The 21,811-nt window shown below is 43.6% G+C and overlaps 1 protein-coding gene across 1 annotated transcript; it reads right to left on the bottom strand.

The window, feature by feature from the left end:
* Positions 1-11,764: 11,764 nt before the first annotated feature.
* LOC135919729 (uncharacterized) lies at positions 11,765-21,564 on the bottom strand. Its single transcript, XM_065453596.2, has 4 exons — positions 21,399-21,564; positions 19,975-20,362; positions 14,216-14,451; positions 11,765-12,516 (listed from the first exon to the last, which is right to left on the bottom strand). Exons 1-4 carry the CDS (start codon positions 21,548-21,550, stop codon positions 12,120-12,122), a joined length of 1,173 nt encoding a protein of 390 aa, XP_065309668.1. The 5' UTR covers positions 21,551-21,564; the 3' UTR covers positions 11,765-12,119.
* Positions 21,565-21,811: the final 247 nt, after the last annotated feature.

Here is a 21,811-nt window from a genome sequence, read left to right as displayed (position 1 = left end):
CGTATAACTCACCTACCCAAACTCTATGACTTTTCGTAATTATGTTGTAAAGAAATGCTATTCGTTTATAGCAGTATTTATGTCACGCTTTGCAATGATGCATGGTATTACACGCCTTGCTTCTTGCTCGCTTTCATGTGAGGTAGGTGACCTTAACCTACTGAAAGGGCACGTCCTTCTTTTATGCGCTTGCGCCTCACTTTTAGAAAAACTCGTGTGCCATGCTTAGCCGTGGCGTGCCTACAGAAAAGACATAGTTGAGCGTCTGCATCGGTTTCTCAGTGCGCTTGAACTTGTATGTAAATACATGAAGCGAAATTATGTATCTAATAATGAAATTGCACTGGTGCCGAAATTGTCAAATTTGAATATAAAACAAAACACAATATGTTTGTTTTTATCTATAGTCTGAATCTATAAGATAGGTACGTGGGTCAGTGACCCGTCATGTTTTTTAATGGCTATAGACCGTTTCATCGGGCGAGAAGGATAGGGCGCGCGGAGAGCATTTCCTCCTCTCTGGCTTGGGCGATCCGGCGCGGCGCTGCTTGAAAGTATTGCTGTCGCGGGCTGCGGAAAGATTTCGAGATGTTTTATGTCTTACTTCGTGAAATTTACGCCATGTCGTTTCCTATAAGGTCGTCAGGGAAGCCTTTCGGTGCATCGGTAACTACTGCAGGCACAAATATGCCTTGGGGGCGCAAGAATGTGACGCGCACAATCAGCCGCGGTGTACGCGCATTATCAGTCGCGGTGCGTGTATGTGTTGTTTACTATTTTGCTTATATCGATTTTAATTCAACAAAGAAAACCAGCGTCTCTGTATTACCAGCATTAAATGGTAAATCAGCTCACTGCCTGATCGATTGGCGTAGGGAGTACAACAAAACATGAGAGCGCACGCTCGTGCACGGCCAACCTAAGGCAACTACGAAATATGTGAGCGGCAGGCGCTATCAAATATTTGTGATACACTGGCATCGTTCTCACGCATTTCAAGTCTAGTATGCTTGAAATTACCATATATCTACACTAGCCTTGCTGCATGAGGCCCATGGCGCTGCTCAACACAGCGATCACTGCGGTTGGGGAGGCAGCACGATACATATATAAGCTGTGTGCTTCGGCATTGCCTTTTTGGGCTGTATACAGCCACAATATATGAGAGGGTTCGCATAAAAAGAGCGCGATGGCCATTTTTGAGTGCAAAATTTCTGTAATACGTGTGAGTGCGTCGTAGAAAACTGAACGAATACAACCAAAAAAAAATTTCGGCTAACACCGCACAACGTTTATAAATATATAACCGCTGATGCCGTATGCTTGGACCATGTGCTATATAGAACAAAGATATCTGTAATTCAGCACCTACTACTGCTTAGGACGCTAGCGCAGTTCGTAAACGGTTGCTTTGCTGGAAAAGCCTAATTCAGAATGTAAGGTATGCTGCTATTACTAGCCAAAACTATTTTATTCATGGGTGGAAATCTCATCCATCCAACCGAGTAGTCACGCAATATAACCTGCAGCGAACAGTTTGGACGCTAATGATTGACTAAACGCTAAATCTAATGACTGATAATTTGTCACTTGCCCTTACAGATTACACGGACTACGTTCGCAAAGAGATATTGTATGCCTCAGATGACAACACTTGTGCTGTGGTTAAAGTTGAAAGATATTATGGTCCGTGTAAGTATGTTCATCAAGTATATTTGAACGTTCTGAACTGTGTCATGTTGCACTTGAACGTGTGCGTTGCACCACAAGCATATTCTTTGTTTATTATATTAGTGCACCAGAGGTCTATTTGAGTACCTTTGGAGCTTTTGTAAATTTCGTTCTACATTCATGACCTATAGCAGCGAACAAATAGTGTTATATTTTGAATTCGGGTGCTGTGAGTTGAACAGCTCTGAATTTTGGTGCTGCGTTAAGCTAAACCGTTCGCCTAGCGCAATAGTCTTTTGAACGCCCATTGCCATTTCACTTTATTCACACCCCTCATCCCACCAACCGTACGCGAGCACGAAATTCCTGCATTGAATCTCCTTCTTGTACACGTCATATCTTCTCATGAGCATCACTTTCAATTCTATACGGTATACCTATTATGGAATAGTGAGCTCTTTAAAACGCCACACTCCTTCCTTGGATGGGCAAATGTATTTGTGATCTAGCTCCGATTGGGCCATGAGTGGTGCGACAGCCATGCCATCTGCGCGCGCGACACATACAAGATCAAGGAATTACTTCTTTCCTCTGCACAACCATACCAAAGTAAAACGATGACATGTAATTCTGCATGAGAAATATAACATGCTGCCTTTACTATGCAGCTAGTTAGGGTGATACGGTCTAATTTTGGAATCGACCTCACTCTCCATTGGCATGCGGACTGGTGGAATCAAAAGTGGCGGGCACGAAATTGCATCCGGCTTTCTGTCTTGGTGGCCGATTGCCATGACGCAATTTCTTCATTTTGTGGGTCAAGCGCAAAGCCCACGCAATTGAGCAAGCTTGAAATTGCTGCAATATCTTACACACTTGCGGGCATTCTTGAGGTGAGCAGAGCAAAAAATAAATCTTCATTGAATGGCAAGGAACATGAGCACAACGCTGACTATTACCTGAGGTTTATTTATATCCATCGGTCACGTTGCAGGCCTACGAGACCATTCAGTAAACAATGCTTTGTTGCCTCTTAACTTTGACTTAAAAACGTTTGTCCTGCCACTGTTTGCTAATGCAAAGGCATGCTGCAGCGCCAACGAAAAGTGAGAAGAGCCGCGGAGAAAAAGGGACGATAGAAAAGGTTGAAGGCCTGCGCTCATCTGCTCCGGTCCTTTTGTGTCGTAACATCTTTTCATTTTTTTGACGTGCTGCAAGTTGCATTTGTTTAAATTCCAACTAGCCCGAGTCTCTGCCTTAAAGGTTAGTTCAGAATATAAACAATTGTTAGATTTCAATACACTTCAGTCAGTAGTCAGCGCTGTCTTCACCTTCCTTACATTTGTAAGAAGTCTTTGTTTTTGCGCTGCTCACCTGAAGAATGAAAGACCAACTTGCCCAGCAAAGCACACTTCTCTTCAAAGCCTTGTAACTACTGATAAGCATAGGTATGAGTTTGATAGATTATACCAACTAGGCCTAGTAAACGCTCTCAAAACCGATAACTCTCGCTGGGATTGGCCACCGTAGTGTCGAGGTATGCCGGTCTCAACGCCCAGCCAGAAGTTAAATATAGCTTCGGTTGCAAGAGCCGAAGCGCCTCAACGGTGCTATCTGTCCAACCAGCCGTGGTTCCTCAGTGGCTATGGCGTTGGGATGCTGAGCACGAGGTCGCGGAATCGAATCCCGGCCATGGCGGCCGCATTTCGATGGGGGCGAAATGCAAAAACACCCGTGTACATAGATTTAGGTGCACGTTAAAGAACACCAGGTGGTCGAAATTTCCGGAGTCCTCCACTACGGCGTGCCTCATAATAAGCAAGTGGTTTCGGCGCGTAAAACCCCATAATTTATTTGATGCACAATCAATAATTTAATGCATAATCAAGTGATGCCTGCTTTTCTATACATAGTGATACCAAAGTAATGGTGTCGGCAGTACGGCCACAGCGATATAAGCGATAACAAATAACACGTTTTCATACCCTGCAATTGTACCAAGCGACCTATGCAGAGAGATTTGAAGCACGTTTTCTTCAAAAAGTCGCCACTTCTCGCTAAACGCTGAGCCTTGATAGCGATATGAATGCATTATATAGCCACGCGAAGTGAGGTTCATAGTTTTTCTGGCCGTATAAATGAGCCTAAATATTCGCTAACTGATCAATTTGCAATCATGAAATCACACACGCAGAGGCAAACAGGAAGTGATTGCAGAAAAATTCACTGGCTAGTGGAGGAAGCGTAGGCTCAACCCCCTCTACCTAGCGCGCGCGTGAGCACGATGCCGCCGGCTTACACTTCCTATCCCCACCGCCAATCGCACCCGCTTTCCACGTGCGTTATTCTGTGACCTCCAGACTGTTATTGCGCATCAAGCAAGTATTCTGCTTCACGGTGACGCCGGCGCTGAAACTGAGGTTTACGATGGAAATTCTCCTAAGGCGCCCAGATAAATAATACAGGTGAGCGTCCCTAACAGAAACGTCTACAAAGTAATAACCTGCATAACGAAGGAATAATTCAGGCCCAGTTCTATTGTGCGCTGTGCCTTGCATGACCTCTATAACGAAGTGGCCTGTAAAGTGAGGGCTTTCGGAGGCCCCATACACATCGCTATAAAGCTGTTCGACTACATCATGTTAAAATTCTGCGTGAGCGCCTCCAACAATAATAGAAAAAGGACGAAACTGTTTTCTAAACAAGGTGCCGACGGAGTGCCCAGCCAACCGGCTTTTTCACGAATGCGGCGTTCTTCTCTGGACGCTGTAGGGCATGTGGATAAGATTCTCTCTTCCATTGCCCAGTTAGTTATGTCCCTTGCCATCATGCTGTTGAGCACGTGCGCTTGTCCGCATTGAAGGAATACAATGGACGAATATTTGTAAAGTTTAGCGATGTTTCTCGCGTGCTATGTTGAAGTTGTTTATAAAAGAGAGAGCGTGTCAGCTGGCTCTATTCTTGACGCCTTGCAGCTAGCACTTTGAGAGGCTGTTTGACATTGAACTATTTTCGGGATCTGTTCACGCTACGACGAAACAGGCTGTAACGCTTCTTCGTGGAAGTACCATAATGCAATTATTATGTATTTGCTGTCGCCATCCTAGATGGTAATCGTCACCTTTTTTCCATCATCGTGCTCCTCAGAACAGCGGGCGATGCTGATAAGCAGCAAGCTACTAAATGCTGCCCATTACCATGAATTCCACTTTATGTTGGATCATCAAATTAGCATTCGCTTATAGCGTGGCACATGAGCTCTTTGCGATCAGAAGAAACAATGCGCATATAACTGTTTTCGTTGTGCGATTTCTGAAGGGACGTGGTTAGTGCAGCATTGCCAAATTCTTAGCTTGGATCCTGCTAAGGTTGTTGTACTCGTTTGTTGCACTTGTTATACCAGTGAACAATACAACTAGTACATGAGCGCTCGTAAAACAATAAGAAAAAATAACAATAATACACGGAATTATTCTCAGCAACGCTTAGCATTACTTTTGTTGCATTCACTTTTTCAAGTGGTTATTAAATTCCTTATTGCCTGTTGTTGTGCCAACTCTTATTCATGTTTTTTCGAAGTCTCAACTACTTATTGAAACAATTATTTATTTAATTACAGCATTTCCCACCTTCGACCTTCTTCTAAAAAACTCCAAGATAAATGAAGGACCCAGCAAAGAGTGTCAAAATGAGTTTCGTAAAACAAAACAAACGCCTTCTCAATACAGCAGCCAAAAAAGCAGAAATGTGTACAAGAAAAAGTGTCCGTCATTATACAACAGCACGGCCAAAGTTGCCTAACCAGACAACGCGATGGATACCCTACTCCACTGAAAGAATATTTTCTCAAAACATTCTCATTTCTTTCTCACAGTATAATAACCGCTGCGGCTATTTTCGAAGGGTTCGCTTGACAAAGGAAATAAACAGCATCTCTCTTTTTGTTCTCAAAACGCGTCTCTCATGACCAGCACAGTAACTTGTACTTCACACGTGCAATATTTTCTTATAGCGAGATCATTATATGCCCCATCACGAGAAAATCCGGCGTTTTCGTCGGTAGCATGAGCGAAAGATGGTACGAAAAACGGCCGACGACGCACCAAGTAAAAACACGTCAAGAATCCTCAGATTGACGTCATATTTGGAATCAAAGTGAAATAATGGAATTCAAAAGAAAGTTTCTTACTTTTCATTCTAGGTGAGAACCGAACCCACGCCACCGGGGTGCAAGATGACCACACTTCCCCGGCACCACGGCGGCTCCCGTGTTGTGGCTGACTAAAATTGTGCCTAGTCCGTCGACGTCAAATCATGTGTATGAAAGGAAGTGTGCCTAGTGCATACGTCATTGTATGCGTCAAGTGCTTTGCGCCAGCGCGTGACTTGCTCTTCGGATTTTTTCATGACTGTGCTGTCTGAGAATTGACGATTGATGTGATCTTAATACTTATAGCGAAAAATAAAGTAGTTCCGCGCGAAAATTGCGCGATTTCTCATTTCCTGTCCATTATTAATTTACGAAGTATTGTTTCCAAGCTATTCACCTTTCTTCGATTTTTGTTTTGCTTATCACTTTGCGTTAAGCGTAGTGTAGTGCCAACCTAAATCAGACTCACTCTCATGCTGCTGAACACCACTTCTAGCTGTTATACTACTTAATCTCCTTCTTTACGCTTCTACTGACTTTGATTAGCGTGCTAGAATACTCTAAGGATTGCAAAAAGAAAACTAAGAACCAGCCGCTCACGGTTAGTTGCTTTAGGGCTGCGCTGCTAAGGACGAAGTAGTGGGTTAACTTCTCGTTTGCAGCACGCGTATTTATAAGGATACAAAGTACAAAAGCGCCTGTGTACTTATATTCAGGTGCGCGTTAAAGAACCGCAGGTAGTAACAATTATACGGAATCCCCCACTACCATGTATCCCATAATCAGTGCGTACTTCTTGCACCGTAAGTCTAAGAATTTCCTATTTTTTTACTAAGATTGATGTATACTAAGACCCTGATTACACCGATTACATCGCGAGTAAGTTTTTACATATCCTGGAGGCATCTTTTACGTGGACACAAAGCACATTACGGGGAAGTTCTCTAAAAACTCCCTACTTCATGATTCTCTGCGCGATGAACTGAATTTCCATCCCCATTACGTACGATCTCTGCTAGACCATCGTGACAAACTCGGAACTCTATCATGCGAAACTTATGCTTTCACTCTGTTATTCCTACCACGCACATGCGAAGATGAAAGTCACCTTCCTACGAACATTGCTACCACAGCTGAGAAGAGAAACTGCAAGAATTACTTAGTTCACATTGTATAACAGATCGGCATTACTGCACACTATTTTTGTTTCTCTTTTATATTCGGATGCTGTTTTTGGTAATGGCTGTAACCAGTCTCCGCTGTTTTTCCATTGGACCCTGAGGGTGTAATAAATAAATAAATAAATGAATACTGCCGCGTTACCTTCGCACGCACGAACTGTAGAAACAGGCCCATAAACGCGCATCATCGTTCATGCTGGGCCAGAGACAATGGATGGTAAAAAACTTCTGGTTCGCGCGGGTGGCTGAGTGGCTCTTCTGGTAGAGGGCGTTGAAAAAGGCCACGCAAAAATGTCGTGGTGCGCACGGTCGCAGCTCTTCTGTGGATGCCTCGCAGGCAAATTATGCCGTGGAGAAAAGATGCGGAAAATCGGAGTAGGTGAGTGACCTGGCCCAGTCGCTAAAATGCACCCGTTCCGGGTTCTTGCGTTTCGTTACAGTCTGGACTTCTTTCTTTTATCCAGCGGCCGTGGTCTCGGCCTCTCATCTTACAGTGTTTCGCACTGAAGATAAAGACATGACGTGGGAGAACGTGTCAGTTCCTGCAGTGTTTTTAACAGGAACGTGCTAGAGCTTCACAGTGAACTCCAGCACGAAACACAGACGCCGAGGCTTAATCGCAGTACAAGGCTCAATTTTTCGTCTGAAGACATCAGATAAAGGCTTGTGGATCCTTGACACGAGAAATTCGTCTAGTTCAAGAGAGTGAGGTAATGGTAGTGTGTGAAAGATATGTACACTGCGAGCAGTTTTCCTCGATTCATGGTATACCTTGCGTGAGCTGGCGTAAATTTTTGGAGCAGAAGGCAAGAGGCTGCGAACGTGCCCCTTCTTGATGGTTCACTCCCTGCAGAGTAAGCATCGAAACGTCGGTGTTGAGACGTAGGAAAGCCTGGAACGCGGAATGATGGGATATCAAAGAGTCAGCGATGGCATTTTTAGCTGTTGCGAACGCAGAACTGGCGTTCTAACTTCGTAACAATAGCGCAGTGGTAGTTCTTTTAGTAGCTAGCCTGTCAGCCACGGACATTGACAGCCAGCGTCTTCATTGAAATGCTGGCTCTATCTGCGATCTGTAGATCTTCTATTACAATGTCGAAGGTTAGGGAAACCGTAGTCGAAAGAATGGAGACGAAGGTATATGTAGGAGAATACATTAACTCGCAGTTCTTGCTCTATAGTCTTCTGGAAGTTGGTGATCAGGAAGCAATGTTTAGTGAAATCACTCATATGGAATATATAAAGCCATTGGTTTGTAACTGAATTTCGGACTTCACCTTTGCGACCTACCTATGCGAACTGACCCTGAAAAATTCTCAAGCGCATTTTTGAGACGTTGCAAGGAACCTTAGTGCCATGTCCTTAGGTGTGCTGCGCGAGGAAAATGGAAACGCGGGACCACATGCAAATGCACTTTGAAAACCTATACTGGTAATCAACAACAACGGTACTGACAAGAAATAATACGAATAAAAAACGAACAGTTCACAGAAGTATGAAGCATCTATGGGACGTAACCGGACGTAGTCCCCCAAGAAACAATGAGGTTTTGGCCGAAGGCTCAGAGGTTACTCATCCAGCACCCGACGCAATGCGGCGATGTGATTTCATCAGTGGAGTTTAGCATTGTGGCTCTGGCGTACGCAGCAGATTGGTTGCTCCTAATTATCGTCGGTAGGGGCTGCAAACACCGGCGCAGTTGGGGATGACGGCGCCTGGCCTCGCACAAATTTGCAGGCCATCTTAGTTCCTGCGCCGACTTAGCGCCCGCCCGATCCGAAGCTGAACACGTTTCTCCTACAAGTGCGTCCCCATACTCGCAGAAATCCGACACCCACCCGAGCGCGTTGTTTCCTTCTTTCGGCTATTTCTCCTACAGACTCCGTGTGCCGAGCCACATTTGTTTTAGTGTGATTATTGAAGTTTGGCTGTCTGGGGACGGTATTCAGACTTCCGTCGGGTCGTTTGAGGGGCAATACGGTTGCAATAGGGTGCAGCAATAAAGGCGAGTCATGATGGCTGTGTAACATAACAAGTTTCGGAGAGGTGGTGAATTCAGCTACAGCAAGCGGCGTTCGCTCGTAGCGGACAGCACTCTTCAACAAGCCGACGTTGTGACCGTGAATTCACCCAGTGATGAAGTGGTCTTTGACAAGGTGGCACCATGCTTCTTTGTTTAGTGGAAAGCTCTAAGTGGCTCAGGGGTCTGAGAATGAGTTGTCCAGCGTCATGGAAAATTTACCATCCGGCGTTATGGGCACGAAAATTGACGGTACCACCAGCGATCATTGGGGGGACTCGAGCCCACCAATTTCGATGGGAGTCGAACGCAAAACATTCGGAGAGAGACGAACACTCAACCTCTCGTGGGACCGAAATTCCATGGCACCAAGATTGATGGTGCCACCATTGACAGTGGAAGCCACGAACTTTGGTGTAAATTAAGGCGAAGTTATATAAGGCGCAGATAATTAAGATACAGTTAATACATACACTCGATTCCATGACCTTTCGTGGGAGTTAAACACATGACCTTTGTCGTTATTAAAGCCGATCTTAATTCAGACTAATTAAGTTAATGAACATTTGGTATTAATTAAGGCATAGTTATTCAGGTGCACGAACGCATGACCTTTGGTGGGAGTTGAACACTCGACATTAGGTGGGAATAAAATTCAAGGATACCAAAACTGATGCTGTCACTATTCACGGTCGGACCAACGGGCATTGATGGAAGTCGAACCCACGATCACTGGCCTTAATTAAAGCGAATGTAATTGAATAGTTATTAATAATAGTAATAGGTAGTAACAATTCACTCGAAAGAGAATTTCTAGTAATTTAATTAATGTGCCCTGAGGGCGCCGGCTCTCGCCTTCATCCTTTTTAGCGTATGGTAAAGTCACTGTTCACTTTTTATTACTAAGTGAATGTTTACATCAATTTATCCTACTCATAAAACTGCATACCTTTCTTCACGTAATTGTCTAAGGGTATTCTATCGCTATAAATGCTGCACATTTTCGGCGGAACGAGAACAACTGTCGTTTTTTTGAGGTACCCGTCAATTCCTAGCCATCCAGCATTTAAATGCAATAACAGTAACATTAAAATACAACGAAATTTAACGAATGCTGAAATGCTACGGGAGATTAGTGACGAAAAATTATCTTCTGCGTAGTTTGTTGCTGCCATAGAATGCTGGAAGCTTCTGTTTGTTAGCATTCTACACCTATTACGTTTGATAAGCACCTGAAAAGTTTCATTTTAGTTTTTTTTTGCATTGACGAGTAATAGAACAAGCTTAAGTATTCACAGCATGAAAACTCTTCTACATCCCCTGCAGAATGGCTGAAAAGATGACAAGATCCATTTTTATGTAATATGACTATGCATATTTCATTAACTGATAACTTAATTGCTGGTCTGTCGGATTCAACTATTTTTGAGGTAGTCGAGGAAAAGGACGGTCAAATTTTTTGCTTGCTCCTTTACTAATGCTCCCTAAACAAAGTTAGTTTTTTTCATGGTTTTGTATAAGTGGTGTGTCATGTTCCCATGATGTTGTGCATCATTCTGCAATTATTGGACTCTCATAGCATTCGCATTGCATAGGAACGGAATGGCTTGGCGATTGATAATAACAGTTTGCTTTGAGTCGCCCGCAGGGAGTTCACGGATCTTTCTACTCACACCAAAAGGGGGAGGAATAAACTTCATTCGTAGAAATGAGCTGACTCTGGGATATGTATCACAGCGGTGAAAACAGACAGAGAGCATCCAAGCAACTGTGATCAATGCAACTTCTACGCTTTTGCCGCCGAGCCAGAGCACAGCTGTAAATCAGGCCCGTTACATGGTTGGAAGTCACGTATCACTGACGTGTTGGTGCGATTTGTATTCCCATTGCTCTCACACCTGTGCAAAGAGGGCGACTGCGCTCTAACTTTTGATGCGGTAGTTTAACTTGCATAATGGGCTTAAGTGTGGCATATTTATGATCAGAGCGTGAAAAAAGAAAGCAGTCGCTAGATTTCAAAGGCAATCATGATTGAATTAGTAATAGGCCTTAGAAATTACGTATAGTGACATTCTACCAAACCACTATCAGTATATCGGCACGTCAGTTAGACTAAGCGCAACACATAAGTCAAAGTGACCAGACAAATTACCGGGGGACCTAAAGCGGCTTTAGAGATTAAAAAGGCGCTACTTTCAATAGACATCGCGTGTTTTCTGCTCCTCTTTCTCTTTCGCGGCTAAAATATGTAACATTATAGCTATGAAACCATAAACAAAATACGGTCACATAGGTTGCGCTTGCCTGGCTGCAGTTTGTTCCATTATAATTTTAATCATCTGTGTGCTCCAGTCATTAAGTGCAAAGCCCGATGGAGGTAGTATTACTTTTGTAATTTTCCGCAACCTCCATCCTTGCGGCTCATCTTCCGTTTCTATCTCCTCACCTCCTGATCTTCTCATCCTACTCACTTCAGGTGTTTGCGTGATCATGGCTGAAACTGCATTAACATTACAGAGAACCATGTTCCGAATTTAGTGTTAATCACATTGTATGCTGTAATAAAAGTGGAAAGTGATCGCCATTACACAGCGAGCGAGATTTTACTCACTCACAAACTGCTACTCGAATAGGCGAACTCCACACTTTTCTCCATACAGTTCATCTTGGCGTTTCTTGCTCTGTCTTCGAGTACTCCAGCCTTCAATTGGTATTTCAGTGTTTTCTTCGTTCTCTGCGTGGCGTGACTGGGTTCTTTTTGCAGAACTACTGAAGTCATGATAAGGTGCTCGATGTGGTATGCGACAGAATTTCCGCTATACATTCAAAATTTGTTGCTACTTGATCATTTGCAACGTATATCAATTACAATAAATTGCGCGCACAATTTCTCCCATCGCAGTCACATAAGAAAGAGGTACTTGAATTCCTTTCAGATTGGGGAACTTCTGGCACACACAGCAATAGGAGGTGAGGTTTGCTAATGAGGCAGTAATTTGCTTAGACTACCCTTCCATATGAATACTACGATTTATTTCCGCACTTATGGCACACTGTGGTGCCGACAAACTAATGGAGCACTTGTGTCGCAATACTGTTAGGTCTTCCGGCGCTCACAAGCCTTACGGCAAGCCGCAACTGTGCCGAAGCGGTTGGCCCCTACCAGGCATCGGTGCATAAGCAGGGTTTCCGAGGTCGCTCTGATACAGTGTCCACGGCCGCTTCCCAAAATATCGGCGAAGTATGGAAAGCGCAGCTGTTCCGGCGTGCAAAGCTTCGCCTTTGGTTGCCGGCACGTTCCGCGCCTCTCGCTGTCGTTGAATGCGCTAATTTTGTCAGCTTTCGGAGATGAGAGGCAGCGCACAACGCATGCAGACTGGTTAGCGAACACAGCCGTGCCGAACTCCTTGTCGTCCGGGCAAAGACCACGTGGAAAATTCCACCGGACGCAGTTCTTGCCCGAGAACACCCACCATGAGTACAACACGTCCTGCCTGCGAACGCACGTGGGAACAGGTAAGAGAAATTGTAAAACATACGGTACCTGGTGAAAAGTAATGCCACCCGCCGTGGTTGCTCAGTGGCTATGGTGTTGGGCTGCTGAGCGCGAGGTCGCGGGATCGAATCCCGACCACGGCGGCCGCATTTCGATGGGGGCGAAATGCGAAAATACCCGTGTGCTTAGATTTAGGTGCACGTTAAAGAACCCCAGGTCGTCAAAATTTCCGGAGTCCTCCACTATGGCGTGCCTCATAATCAGAAAGTGGTTTTGGTACGTAAAACCCCAAATATTAAATTAAAAGTGATGCCAAGCTCTGCCTTTTTACTAGTAAATTGTTCTCAAGAAGCTCGACGGCACTGAAAAAACAAGTCCATTTTCAGCCTGTCTTGATAGCCTGGTTCCAACGCTTAGACAAGATCGGTGTCCAACTTCGAGGCTCAATTTCACATGTTAACGGTATCTTTATACTTGCTGACGTATTAAAATAAACTCTTGAGCCAAAATATAACTTGCAAGTCGCTGTTTCAAATAATAAACAAACAGCCTGCACCTCTATGTGCATACCTTACTAACCGGAAGAAAAAAATGCGCAGAACTTATCTACGGTGATCATCAAAGTATTTGAACAGCCGGAATGTGTCATGTATCAGGCGTGTACTCTTGACAGCCGCGCCCCTTTCGCGCTTCCCCTTAGGTACGCTACGTCTTTTGGCGGTGCCACTGTGACGTTCGTGCACACCACGTGGCACATAGACAGTGGCCAAGTTTGGTATTTAATGGGATCATTGAAGATCCAGCTCGGTATAAGCCACATACCCACTGGCTTATACCAAGTGGCGCCAGAGGCTCACACCCAATGCACACACACAGGTTGACGCGAAAGCGTGGCAAGTAGTTGACATCATTGAAGAGTGGCACGGACCCAGTAGTCACTAACCATTGGCACATTCCCACGGGAATGGCCCAAAATTTAAGCTGCACAACATTTAGGGTCGGTCAATATATTCAGACCACACCATCCACGGTATGAGCCCACCTTTATGGTGGGATAGCTAGATAGCTGGAAGGAAAACAGGATAGACAATGCCAAGAATGTTATTCCAGTTAAAAAGATGGTGGTTTGATATATTATAGCACTGGAGTTATGCATCACAGAATAATATTCAGAAGGTCTGAAGAATCTGTAAAGGATCAAATGGTATGGTATTTCTTTTCGATCAAATGAGGCGGCATTTTCGTGGAGCATTTTTCATGCGCCTGAAATACCGAAGGCCGTGAGCTTAAATTCTTTTCCCGCCTATTGCTCTGTTTGAACCATTACAGAATACAAAGCCTCAGGAATAGCGTACTGTTGCTTTTACGCTTACAAACTATCACTTTGTACAGGATATTATCATGCAGCGGTCGGGCTCTTCTCGAAGGGCGTAGGCGATTCAAGCTAGTTTGTCAATACCAATAAAAGCTATGCTAGCTTCCCAAAGAAAAAAAGGTTCACAAAGAAAAAAGAAATATAAAACTGGCTGCTGACTATTTTGGTACTCGGAAGTAGTATTTTCTTATTCTTGAAATAAAAATAAAATCACGATATTTTCCGTTTTAAACACCTCGTATTCATTGATGAACGAAAACCGAACGAATGAATAACAGCTGCGGGTTTCAATGGCGTAATGCGGCTGCCTGCACCCACCAACCTTTCGCAGTCTGTGAACAATGTCTTCTCAAAGCACCGGTCAGCCATGGATCCGTGCAGGCGACCGCACGCGTTGTAGCACGCGTCGAAGCTGGCAAACCGATTGGGCGACCGGTTGCAGACGCGCACAGAGTCTGCCGTGGTGAGCACGCAGCGGCGCTCGCGGGCGCTGTAGTACGCCTCCTGACGCACCACGGGGCAGTACGTGTAGAAGGAGCGCCCGCACACGTGATTGGGCTGCATACGTAAGAATACGAAAGACGGATAATTCAGAACGGTATGAATACCAGGCGTAATTGGGAGCTTATTAAAGAATTTCTTAATATTACAGAGACTAACACGGGCATTAAAAAGATAATTTACGACAACGAGGAATGCACAACCGAGCCTGACATATTAAATGCTTTTAGTGATCATTTTGCCACTTGTCAGAACATGCTATCGCCTAGTGTTTTACGCCATCTCCCACGTTGCCCTCAGTCATTTTTTCTTCGACCGGTTTCTTCCGAAGAAGTTTTAAAGGTAATTTCTTCTCTTAATGTTACTGGACCTGGCCTAGATTCTATTCAGCCTTCTAGAATAAAACTGGTTGCGGCAGACATATCATTTGTTTTTGCAGATATCGTTAACAAAATTTTTAGCACAGGCATATTTCCTGATTTGATGAAACAGGGTAAAGTAATCCCTGTGTTCAAAAAGGGTTCTCGTGAAAACATTAATAACTACCGCCCAATTTGCATTTTGCCGTTTTTTAGTAAGGCCATTGAAAAACTTATTTACACTCGTCTAATGCACTATCTCAATAAATTTAATCTTCTTTCTCCATTCCAATTCGGTTTTAGGCAGAATTATTCGACGGAATTGGCATTAATTAACTTCACGGATAACATTAAACGCTTTATTGACGAAGGGTTTGTTGCAGGAGCCATATTCATCGATCTAACAAAAGCCTTTGACACTCTAGATCATTCTATTCTTCTGTATAAGCTCGAATCTTTTGGTATTACTGGCCCATCCCTAACTCTTATTCGTAGCTACTTGTCTAACAGGCCTCAAGTAGTGTATCTTAATGGCCAATTCTCTTCTACTAAAGTAATTAACTGTGGCGTTCCCCAAGGCTCTATACTAGGCCCATTGTTGTTCTTATTATTTATAAATGATCTACCAAATGTACTTACCAATTGTAACTGTTTGTTATATGCTGATGACACTACCATCTACTCGTCACAGAAATCGCTTACCGCACTTCAAGACACACTTAACACTGATCTTAACAATGTCTATTCCTGGGGCACTGATAATAAACTTCAAATCAATCCTTTAAAAACAACCTTTGTACTATTTCATAATCCACAAACACCGATTTCTTCTCTAATAACTGTCTCGTTAAATACTTATGTTATACCGACATCTGATACTGTTAAATTTCTGGGTATTACTCTCGACAAACACCTTAAATTCAATAGTCATGTCAACTCGCTAATAAAAAAGGTTTCATTCGGCATCCGCATTATCATTAAAACACGCGCATTCATCAACCCTCATATTATTAGATCGTTGTATCATGCTTATATTAACAGTCATTTATCATACTGTTTATCCTCATGGGGTAATACATATGCCATTCATCTAAAACCACTTCAACGTCTTCAAAATCAGGCAATAAAATTAATGACCTTTAGCTCATTCCGGTGCCATTCTTTACCTATCTATCAACATCTTAACGTTTTACCCATTCAACAGCTGTTCTATCACAAGTTGTTACTCATTACATTTCGTCTCTTTCATCGTGAAATAACCTTAGACAGTCTTCCTTTTGATAACCTCATGCACAAAAATAATACTAGGTTTGCAGAACGCAATAACCTTCTATTACCTAAAATCAGATCTAACTATGGTAAATTTACACTTCGTTTCCATGGCATTTCACTTTGGAATCGCATCCCTGCTAATATTAAATCATCTCTTTCATTGCAGTTTTTTAAACACAATATGAAAAGAATACTGTTAGCAGAAGCATCTTTTCATTTGTCATAAAAACATTTCCATATTTATTACATTTTCTTTACATTACTTCTGTTATTGTATCGTTGGGCTTCATATTTCTGTAAAATATTTTGTATTTTTCTCTGTTGGTAATATGCAGAAGAGCCGAATTTTGTTATATTACTATATATTCCTGCTTATGATTATTTATTGTGATATTACTGTATAATGCTGTTTTTACTATATATCTAATTGTCTTCTATTTATTTGCACTTGTTCCCTACGAACTGTATTTTTAACGCGTTTTTTTTTTGTTTTGTTTGTTTGTTCGCCCTCTACTTGCTGCTCTAACACTCTTATGCACCCACTAATGATAGGAGGTCCCCCTGGCAGTTTCTCACTCTGGGACCTCCTGATGCTGTATATAATATGTAAGCCCGTTTTTTGTACATGTCATAACAACAATAAACTTGAACTTGAACCGTGGCAATAAATGTCCCGTATCACAACTTGTTTCTTGTTGTTTCATGCTGCTCATGTTGTCAAAGGACGGAATACAATTCAATAAAAGTGGGGCAGTAAATAGCGTCATCGCTGTCGTCCGCTTCATCTTACTGCTTGTTCTTTTGCACAGTAACAGTGTAATGACCGGAGAAAAATTCACGATGTTCTATATTGCGGAAAAGTACTTCGTTGAACACGAACCAGGTATGTGTACGCGGACAACGCGGATATTTTCAGAAATTTTTTGTTACTACGTCGTCTTTTCATTTTTTTTCTTTGTTACAGCGATTGCTGTTATGGACTTACACCCCGGGTCGTTTTATTGTGCACTGGCACAACGCACGAGTCGCACAATGTGTGGCGAAGAAATTACAACATCAAAGAAACATTTTTTGGGCCAGGACGATTCTAACTTCCAACCAATAGAGTGGCCATCCTTGATTCTACGTCCCATCCATCCAGCCGATTCTGCAGCAGTGACGAATACTAATCCTGGAGAGTGCAATCGTGTCAGCATCCGCCATTATTAAAAAAAAGACGGCTATTTTACGTGCCAAGCCCAATATCGTATTATGAGGCTTGACGCAGTGTGAGGCTTCGAAATAACTTTGAGGACAGTGGGCTCCTTGACTTGCATCTAATTTTTTAGTACACGACCGTTCTTTTGCATGTTGCCTTTAGTGAAATGCGGCTGCTCTGGTTCAACTCCAGCCCGGAATCTCCAGCTCAACTGTGCCACGTCATAGCCCCCGTTAAATCGCGGTGGGTGGGCGTCATTATTCGCTCACGTCAGCTGAGCGTATGTTCACTGCACAGAGCTGGCATCCGCAAATTCTTTCTGTTTTAGCCCGTTACCTTTGTAGTTACGAAGCTTGCCCCAGAGCTGGCCTTTCCTCTAGATAAAGTGACAATGTGGAATGTCTTTACTTCGTCTTTATTATGCGTTTTTTTCTAGTGATGTGGTCTGTTTTCGTTTGTACTGGACGACGACGACAGTCTCGTTTCCTTCCAGGGTGGAAATAGAAGCGTCCTAATGTACATTTGAAGAAACATGAACAAATTCACCAGCAAAATGTTAAAGAATTGTTTTAGTAGAGACCATCGAAATGGTGCGGATAGGTAAGAAAAAATAGAAAAGGAGAACTATTCTAATTTGCTACTGGGTGGCGCACCCTCAACAAACAAATATGATTCATACTTCTGTTGCATCTCGAAACGAGACAGCTTGCTCTAACCTGCAAACGTTCACTTCGTCAAATACTCCTTCAAATGGGAACTGGGGAGCACAAATTCCTAACGTTTCAGGGGTGAGAGCCGGTGAAGATGAGTTATAGAACGAACTTAACTGCTGGAAGCTCTTTCTGCAATTTGAAATGCGAACCGACAACTTAAGAAACCATCGCGATAGAAGGCGTCTCGTTCAATGCGGTGGTATTTTGTCAAGGTATCTGTGGCATATGGTCTATTATTTGCGTAATTCACACAAGCTGCTCTTGATTAGGTCAAGAGCGTATTTCGTATTCACGCTTAGAAACAATAAAATAAAACTGCATCGGGTGGTAATTTAATGTCTTCCGATGGTAACTAGCAAAATGAATGAGATTTTTTGTAACTTTATTCTCTCGCTTGAGAGCTTAGCGCATTCAAGCTGTGGAAGATATGCATTAACTGTTCAGCGCTGTACTTTTATGAGAAAAAGCAATAAGGCGAAGTGTACTTATTCCAAAGATGAATCTCCTGGCCCAAAAGTATTTGTGACGCGCCGGTGTATCAAGCAGCTATGATGTTGTGCTGCCGGGCACGAGGTCATGGGTTCTATAATGGCCAAGGTGGCCTTATTAAGATGTTGACGGAATGCAAAAACGCTCGTGTACCTAGTTTTTCGGACATCGTAAATTACCCTATTCGCTCATCATAATCCCGGAGTCGTCTAATATAGTGTGTCTCATAGTCAGATGGTAGTTTTGGTATACATATCACCAGAATCTTTTTTTTTACAATGTCGTTCATCATCGCTGGGTTCTTAATTTGTACTCTGGAGAAGAGAACTTGCTTGCGAAATTCATTGTGCATGACTACTGCGACACTGGTTTCGAAGACGAGTTGTTATGAGCAGATATCATTGGTTTACATCATCGCTGATTACTGCCGTTTTGCCGATTTTTGCTGTAATTGACACTCTCTATATGTTCTAAGTGAGATAAAATGTTCGACTTGGGTTAACTGCCAGGTTACCTGAAATAACATTTCGCAAGTATACTTCAGTCGGAAGACCGTTGCGCCTATCCCTCCACAGAAATAAGCGTGGGACTTGTTCCTCCAGGCCAAATGTCTACATGATAGCGACCAGTTTCAATTGGAAGATAGTCTGAGTTTTTATCCTGCCCAGCAAATCATCTGCGATCATCGTTATATATAATTAGAGACGGATAACTGTAAACAACCGTGTGTTCAGCGCCCACGCTGCAACTGCAGACCCGAGAGAGGGTGTAGTTAGGAGTGCATGAGTGCTGCGAAAACAGTTTTTGGGGTTCTGCGAACGTGGCTCTGACTGGAAATTGCCGTGATACTGCAGCGATGAGTATGTTGGGCACCGTAACTTTATTGGTCTGACTTTTTTTGCTGGAATAAGTGCTGCAATTTTACAAGGTCATATAAGCCTGCCGAGTTCACGCACTGTCTGTTTCCGCTATAATAGTGGCGAGGCTTAGACATAGCTATAGTGCACAATCGCCTTAAGCAACTCGTAGTAATCTTTTTTTATTGAGCATGTTATACTAACATAGATTATAATGGTAACCCTAAAAGCGCTGACGACAACGCAATAGCTCTAATGGTTAACTTGTGTAGTGTATTGGGAGTTTGAAGTCAATAAATAGGTGGGAAAATAGCTTTCCCGTGTGTGAAAGCAGTGATAAGAGACCGGGACACAAGACAACACCTAGACAACACAGTGCAGACAAGACGGTGCATTGCGTCGCTTTAATCTCATGGTCCTGGGAGTAACAGCACTACGGAAAGTAAATAAGCTCATCGCGATATATTAGCAGCTGTCACTACTTCGATGTGTTGTGCTACTGTGGCGGCTTTCTTATCGTGGCTCGTGCCAAATTATCAATGCGAGCATGCCGTTTCCATATTGATAATATAAAGCGCTGCGCACCTGTACCTACTATAGCACTGGTCGCGCAATTTGGAGTGCGTGTGCATGTTCCAAACGAAACTTTCCGTCACTATGCGCATATTAGAGTAACACTGAGCAAAACTTACACCTATGGTGCTGAGAGGCTCGCGATACACTGCTTGTATGGTGGCTCCACTCTCTTTTTCAGTCTCACGGATGGTCTTTAAGGACGTCCGATGCCCCCGCGATGTGCTGGTCGAATGCACATTGACCATCATCGGCCTTGCTGTACCTCGCAGCACTTCGCGGGCGGCCACCATGGCTTGGCTGTTCTCTTTCTCCCGCTCATCGGCCAGCAAGGGCTGGGTCGCCCAGAAGGAATCGCCGTGCAACCACCAGCTGGCATTGACCAGGAGCGAGCCGACGGCCGACGCCAGAGCGATGGCCAGCACGGCGAGAATCGTCAACCACAAGAGGTTCGTGCGCCGATCCTTGAGCTCACTGTCGTTCCTGGCATCTTCAGATGATCCAAAGCTGCACCGATCGAAACACCGCGCACCGATGAAGATGCACGGTGTTTCCCGCTGTACTAATCATTAGCTCCAAGAGAATAAAAGCACGCTAGTTTCACTAGAGCCAGTCTTCACACACAAGAAATAAGACAACGAATGCAACAAAAAATATCTCCTTGGCTCAACTTCTGATAAGCAGATGCCACCTATCACCAATGTAATGGCACTGAAACCACAGGCTACCTGCCACACATACACGTGAGAATACAACGTCGTCATGCACGGCCTAACGTAAAGCAGTACATCGAATACAAAAATCACTGACAAGGCCACTAGCCAAAATATTTCGCTCACTAGAGTGCAGCCATTGGAGTCATGAAACACGTCCACTCCTATGTGCAAAAAAAAAAAACACCAAGCGGCGTTTCCGGGAGATGACCCCTCTCTGTTATAGATACATGAGCCGCATATAGTCATGTAAACAAGCACCAGAATTGCCGAAAGTGTGCTTGACGTGGTCGGGAGAAATTGACTAAATTAGTTCTGAATATATCCTTGACATGTGCCTCTGGTGTTCATACGAGATCGTTGAAAACAGTGCAATGTAACTGGACTTATTTAAACTAGGCTGATAAATTATACAGTGCAAAAATATACTCTAGTAAGGGGGTTTGGCTAAGCATGAGAAGGTCCTGTGACGCGGAGTGATCGTTAGGACGGCAGGCCGTCTGCCTTTATCGACGCTTGGCGACTGCTGTCTTCATGCATTATAAAGAATGCGCCAATGGCAATACATCTAGAAAATGTCTCTACATATTATTCGGTGTCTTTAAGACCAACAATGTATAATCACGAGCAGCGGCAACAAATGTGCAGTACTCAATTGGGATATAGAGCGCAATGCGATGAAGTGTAGCATTGATTTATACATGATCAAAAACATAATCGCGTGTGTGGAGGCAGACGAACAATTTGAGTGCAGTTAACCATATACAGCTCTTTCTTTTTTAAAGACGGACAGTGCTTACAATACCAACCCTGCGTTAATGAGTATTCACCTGAAATAGGCAGTTTCGGACCACGGGTTCCTAGACGTCTGTAATTCATGATCCGACGCCAGGTAACGCTGCACTAGCCCCAGACTTCCTTGAGACCAGGGCGCATCAAGGCCTCCTTCTTGGCTGATTTGGGCATCTTCGACCTCGTACATCTTTGCTTGGCTCTTCTTTCTCTTCTACTGTGAAACCAGCTGTGTTCAGGATCAGAAATAGGCTTCGGAGCTCGCTTCTTTGCTTTGACTGGAGATGTTTCTATAAACGTATATTCTACTTATTTTAGCACAAAACAAATTACGGTGGGTTTTTTTCGTCGATGTTGTTCTCTCTGCTTCACGTTCTGTCTTGTGATCGGAAGCGCAGAATATTTAGGCTGTGCACTTGATATGAGGAAGTCTTCTTTTATCCGCAATGAT

The sequence above is a fragment of the Dermacentor albipictus genome, unplaced genomic scaffold, assembly GCF_038994185.2.
Source record: "Dermacentor albipictus isolate Rhodes 1998 colony unplaced genomic scaffold, USDA_Dalb.pri_finalv2 scaffold_35, whole genome shotgun sequence".
Classification (NCBI taxonomy): domain Eukaryota; kingdom Metazoa; phylum Arthropoda; class Arachnida; order Ixodida; family Ixodidae; genus Dermacentor; species Dermacentor albipictus.
This window is presented reverse-complemented; position numbering and strand designations above follow the sequence as displayed.

Bases quoted from the DNA above. Each gene is read 5' to 3' on its own strand.
- LOC135919729 (XM_065453596.2), bottom strand. From the start codon at position 21,550: ATGTACGAGGTCGAAGATGCCCAAATCAGCCAAGAAGGAGGCCTTGAT. The intron at 14,452-19,974 runs GTAAGTTTTGCT...TTACGTATGCAG, and splicing joins AGCCTCTCAGCACCATAGGT to CCCAATCACGTGTGCGGGCG. The intron at 12,517-14,215 runs GTTGGTGGGTGC...GTGCGTTCGCAG, and splicing joins TTGTTCACAGACTGCGAAAG to GCAGGACGTGTTGTACTCAT.